The following is a 5,387-nucleotide window of genomic DNA, read 5'->3' as shown; positions in this document are numbered from 1 at the left end:
GTTCGTTTATTGCTATTTATCCCATAAATAGCTTACTGCAGGCGTCTCCAAAGAAGGTGCGAGAGCCACTACTCAGCAGGCAGCTGCTCAGCTGGCAACTGAGAGGCACAGAGAGACCGTGGGGATAAACAGTACCGAGAGCCATCATATTTTTTACATCTAATTCCGTGAATTAAGGATTAATTTTGCCCAAACCAGACCTGATGATTGTTGGAATACTGGACTAACTAACTAGACGACTAACAAGACCAACTAAAATGGTTTTGATGAGTTTTATTTTGTTTCCATCAAGTTTGAATTAAGTGTATTTTACAACAAGTTAACGAGGCAATAAAGTTGATGTTAGTCTTAGTTCAATGAAAGAGAGAAACTTGGGTGTACGGTTGTATTTTTCTGTTTAAGAAGAAAAATAAGGGTATGAATTGGCCAGCACAGCGCTCTCAAACTACTGAGGGTGACACTTTATGGCCCAAGTCAAATGACTACAGCAAACAGTTCAATGTCCATTCTACTCATTTTATTTCTATGGTAGCCACATTTTACTGGTGTATCTATGAAACAGGCATGAACTTAAAAGAGAGGGTCCTTACTTAGTGCTGATTTGTAGGATGGCTGGACATAAATTCCAGGGAGTTTCTGCTTAATCACTAGTGTGCTGCAGGTCACAAGGCAAGAAGACACATCAATACATTAGAGAGAGAAACATGCATGGAGCTTAATTTTTTCTTCTTGAGCACCAAACCAAAGGGATACTTTGAACCCAACTTAATACAGACTATACATGTATGTAAATATAAAGTGCTAATAAACATATTTTAATTAAGAACTCCTGATAAAACATAGAAATGTGAAAAGTACCAAGGAATACAGCAATCACAGTGAACCTTTAATTCTGATGGTAATCCAATACTTACAACTCAGCCAGCAGAGAGTACTCCAAGTAAAAGGGGCCATAGGAGGCGTGTGTGCCATTTGCTGACTGGGCTGGGGTGCCTGTCGACGTAGGCTTGGTAATGGGGGCTGCATTCTTAGGAATGGGAGGAAGCTGCTTTTTGCCAAAAGGAAGTCGGGCTGGGCTGGCTCTCTGTTCACCGTGCCCACCCTTCTCCTCGCTGTCAGACCTCTGCTGTTTTGTGTGAGAAATATGACAGGATTCTCAAATAAATAAATAAAAATAATAATATCCAGCTATGTGAAAAGGCAGGCACAATTAGACTTAAGAGCCAGATTAGAGAAGGCTACTGTTTATGAACCATTATGCACACTCAGTAGTAGACTAATGGCCCAGAGTAGTAACCATGTGCTGTGACCAACCTCTCACATTACACTGCCCATCTGGTTTGCAGCTTATCAGGAAGCAATGTCTAGACAAGAGCACTTTCAAGTACCACTATCATTGTCTCTTGCTGATGCTGTTCAAAATGATAGGAACAGTAACAGTATACAGTGTCACTGACAGACTGAGCACACAGCAGCAGGATGCCAGGAATGCACCAGGAAGCTGCAGTGAATGCTGCTGATGACTAATACAAGTATGCCAGGAATGTTTGCATTGAACAGTGTGGCAACAGAACAGATTCAGTCTGCACATTCATTGAAGTCTGACTTGACGGCATAATGCTTGAAAAGTTCCTCTGACTAGGCAGAAAAAAATTAACTCACACCCAAGCTCAAGGTACACCATTTGTCTACTTCTTAGCTCAGCCAGGTTGCACCTGCATGCTTAATATGTACCTTCCTTCCCCTTTGTTTGTGGGAATTCAGTCTGGCACTGGCAGATTGTATGGTATTTTACACTGTCATCAAAATTTATAATTTTTCAGTCATATTTATACTTGAAATGAGGAAGCTAACAGATTCTACATTCAAATTATTTTCCAAGAAAAATGAGTAGCAGACAACACCCTTTTAACAATTCCAGTTTACCAAGATTCCTACGAAAATGAATACAAGTGGAGACAGGTGCAGGAAACGGAGACCTCTGATAGATACAGGCTGGTGCTCAAAGCAAAAAACTGTAAATGGTACTAAAAACATAGCCGGCTTTCTCAAATATCAAACAATTGTTGTCTAAAACTTGAAACAAAGCTGTGACTGGTGAGTGCAAACACATCATCTTCATATGTACAGAGCGCTGGTGACACTAATCTAGTATAATGATTCATAGGGAGAGAAGGTCACAGTTGCTGAGCATAAGTCAATCGGTTTAATCTCCCCTGCTTTGTCAACAAACACACAAAATTTACATTAGATGGCATGAGACCTTAGAGGAATCCAGTTATTAAGTCAACAGACCACAAGATCAGTACACAGTTCTCAATGTAAAATGACTTGCTTGCTTGATCTGGACAGTGAAAAAATGCCAGTACTATCATAACTACCATGCTAATAAAAATAACATTAGGTTGAATGCCAGTCTGTCATGTGCACATTATGTTGCTCATTTGTGTTTACCTTACGACTTGTATTGGCAGACATGCTCCAGAAGGGGTTCAGGTTCATTACTCATTCAGAGGTTCAGATTGGTGTCCCTCTTTCTATGTAGGTCCTACGAAGAGTGCTGTCCGGGCCATCCGCTGCTGTGATGGAAAAAGACACTTGACACAAGTATTGCCACAATGGTCAAACATACACACAAACAACTTGGAGAACATAAACACAACTAAACCCTTAATGCTGATCTAATGTCATCTTGCTAATACTATATCAATAGATTGTTACACCTTGACAGCTATCATTTAAATGTCCCAACGTTAAGTGCAGACAGCGTAGGTCCTCCTCCGTGAAGATTTTTACTGAGAGATTGTTTGGGATAGGTTAGCTTAGTGCTAACTCAGCTGTTTCATGAAGCATGCTAGCAGTTGTATTGTTGTCGACGTTCAAATAGTCTATTGTATAACTAATGTAGGCTGTCGTGGGGTTGCAACACCAAAGATCACTGTTTTACTTTCTATAAAATCTGCTATTAATACTGTGGTATTCCTGATAGTATATCGAGCAGTCGTGTCATTCGCCAGTACAATGCTAACGTTACATTAGCAAACACTATGAACCTACGTTAGGTAGTTAAAACTGTCGTTAACGCTAACTGTCCAGCTGGCAACTGAAAATCTGGTTGAGTACTATTAACAAGCTTAAGACTAGTTAACGTTAATGTCCACACACTGACGTTGTCTCAACTGCTTCCCTATCTCTCTTAACGTTATATATAGCATTAGCTTATAATGCTACCTTTGACGTTGCCAACAACTGGAGGACTCCTTTAATTTTTAGCCCTTGCAAATGAGAAAGCTTAGTGATGTGACTCACCGTATTTACTAGAGAGCTGTAAAAGTCCTTTTAAAAGAGACGTTAACGTGTGTCTCGGTCTAATTTTCGCAGAAACTGCTCAGCTGCTCGCCATTCCTTTGGGTGTCATCCCGGCTAACTGGCTAACATCGGCTAGCTAAATAATTTGACAGACATAGAAACCAGAGGTCAATCTAACTTAATGAGGGGCGTTTCCGTGTAGAAGTACGGATTCTCATTGGTCTAGGGGATAAGAGCCCTGTCATTTGATTTGCTGGCGCGTCCGTCACGTGAAAGGGAATGTGCGCTTTGGCTTTGTCGGGGGAAAAGTAGTGATGGAACCAGGGTTTGCTGTCAGTCAGGTAAGTACAGTTGCCCTATTTTTCTGTAACGAAAGAGATATAGAAAATTAACAAACGGTTAAATACAAAGAAACATTCGATTTTTCATAGCAGGAAAAGCTCAGGTGGAACTAATAACATTAACAATGGCTCAGTTCCAGTCCATCAGTCCAGAATGCATCAAACTGGGGCTTGTTACTGGCTACATTAAATGAATGCACTTGTCGTTAGTGTTATTGATTACACCTGTGCTTTTCCCACAATGACATGTCAAGATGTCTGAAAAAGCTCTAGTGGTTATGGAGTGCTCCAGGGATGACCTTTTTACTGTAGGCAGACATGGAAGTTAGTTTGCTCTGGTTCCCTCGTAGAAACTAGCCAATGGGATTTTTCAATTGTATTTTGGATTATAGCAGAAAATAAGATCTACAGTATGACAAACAAACGTTTATGGTACTTGCATGTTTTGTTCAGCAAGACAATCGTCACAAATTAACACCACTGTAATAGCTTTGGCAGCCCAAATGCAATCGCCAGAAGTAAAAAGCTAACGTCAGGCTATAAACGAACTACACCATGGTAACATGACTTAACTTCACCACAATGATGCTGTTAAGCCATGTTCAGCGTGATGATGTTATTTTCTAGGGTGATTTAGCCACTTGTTAGCCACCGCCTTTGTAAAACCAGGCCTCCAGGAAAGCAACTCAGTCTTTAGGGGTGGGGAAAAAAATCGATACACCATAATAGAGTGATTTTTTTGTTTGGTAATATTGTATCGTCACACAGTGCCAATTTTTTTTGATTGTTTTTTTTTAACATAAATTATTAATATTACAAATACAAATTAAACTTTAGGTAGCCTACTAGAATAATCTAATCAATTGCTTTTTTCCGTCCACCAGATACATTTTGCTGCTGCTGTGAAAACAAAAATTGTCTGGGGTGAGATGAACAGACTAGTTAAAACAGATAATTTACCGTGGAAAAAAGTAATACATCGCAATATATTGCAGTATATTTTATCGCAATATTCAGCATATCGTAACATATTTAAAATTGCAATAATATTGTATTGTGGCTTAAGTATCGTGATAATATTGCATCATGGATCCTCTGGTATTCCCACCTCTATCAGTCTTACAGCAATTTTTCCCCAGTGGCCACTTGCAGTATTGCAGTGAAAAAAATTCTCTACGGCCCAGAGAGCATTTTCCCCCTAGGCCACAACTGTCAAAGAGACATCTATAAAACTGTTGACAAGACAGCTTGAGTTTGAGCTGCAAACTGGTTTTATATATGTAAAGGTTCCTTAAGCCAAAAAAAAAGACATTTAAAAATCTGTGACATCATCACAATGTAAGAGCCAAGTGGGAACTCACAGGCAGGGCCAGCAGGAGAAAGACTACTGCGCATATTCAGTGGGCCGCATACCATGGAAGTAAACCTAGAAGCTAGAAAACTTTTTTGGCGAATGTCAGGAGATCAACTACATTGGAATGACTCTGCGCCATCTTGGTGTCCAGTAGCTAGTTATTATTAAAATCTTTAAGACACATAAAAGCTTAAAAGGTGATGAGTGGGGTATTTACTGACGCATTTTATGTCATAAAACAACATGTGAAAGTCTCTTAAGCTTATATTAACCACAGACCTTATTTCAGGCATCTAAACAAAAACCCACTGACTTTAAGATGAGACAACCTTTGTGCAAAAAAAATGCAAACTCATTTCTGGGTCTTAGGTCTCATTCCTAGA

The 5,387-nt window shown here is 39.7% G+C and overlaps 1 protein-coding gene across 5 annotated transcripts in view; it reads right to left on the bottom strand.

Moving 5' to 3' along the window:
* aktip (akt interacting protein) overlaps positions 1-3,463 on the bottom strand; it is a 10,412-nt gene extending 6,949 nt beyond the window's left edge. The window contains exons 1-4 of one of the 5 annotated variants that reach the window (XM_050044318.1): positions 3,310-3,463; positions 2,455-2,579; positions 915-1,126; positions 591-655 (exon numbers count right to left, since the gene is read on the bottom strand). In XM_050044318.1, the coding sequence (XP_049900275.1) occupies positions 591-655; positions 915-1,126; positions 2,455-2,502 (325 nt within the window). In that variant the 5' untranslated portion in view covers positions 2,503-2,579; positions 3,310-3,463. Of the gene's footprint in view, positions 1-590; positions 656-914; positions 1,127-2,454; positions 2,598-3,309 lie in introns of all 5 variants that reach the window. The other 4 variants (XM_050044326.1, XM_050044335.1, XM_050044323.1 and 1 more) reach the window with 4 other exon arrangements.
* Between the last annotated feature and the right edge of the window lie 1,924 nt (positions 3,464-5,387).

The sequence above is a fragment of the Epinephelus moara genome, chromosome 1, assembly GCF_006386435.1.
Source record: "Epinephelus moara isolate mb chromosome 1, YSFRI_EMoa_1.0, whole genome shotgun sequence".
Taxonomy (NCBI): domain Eukaryota; kingdom Metazoa; phylum Chordata; class Actinopteri; order Perciformes; family Serranidae; genus Epinephelus; species Epinephelus moara.
This window is presented reverse-complemented; position numbering and strand designations above follow the sequence as displayed.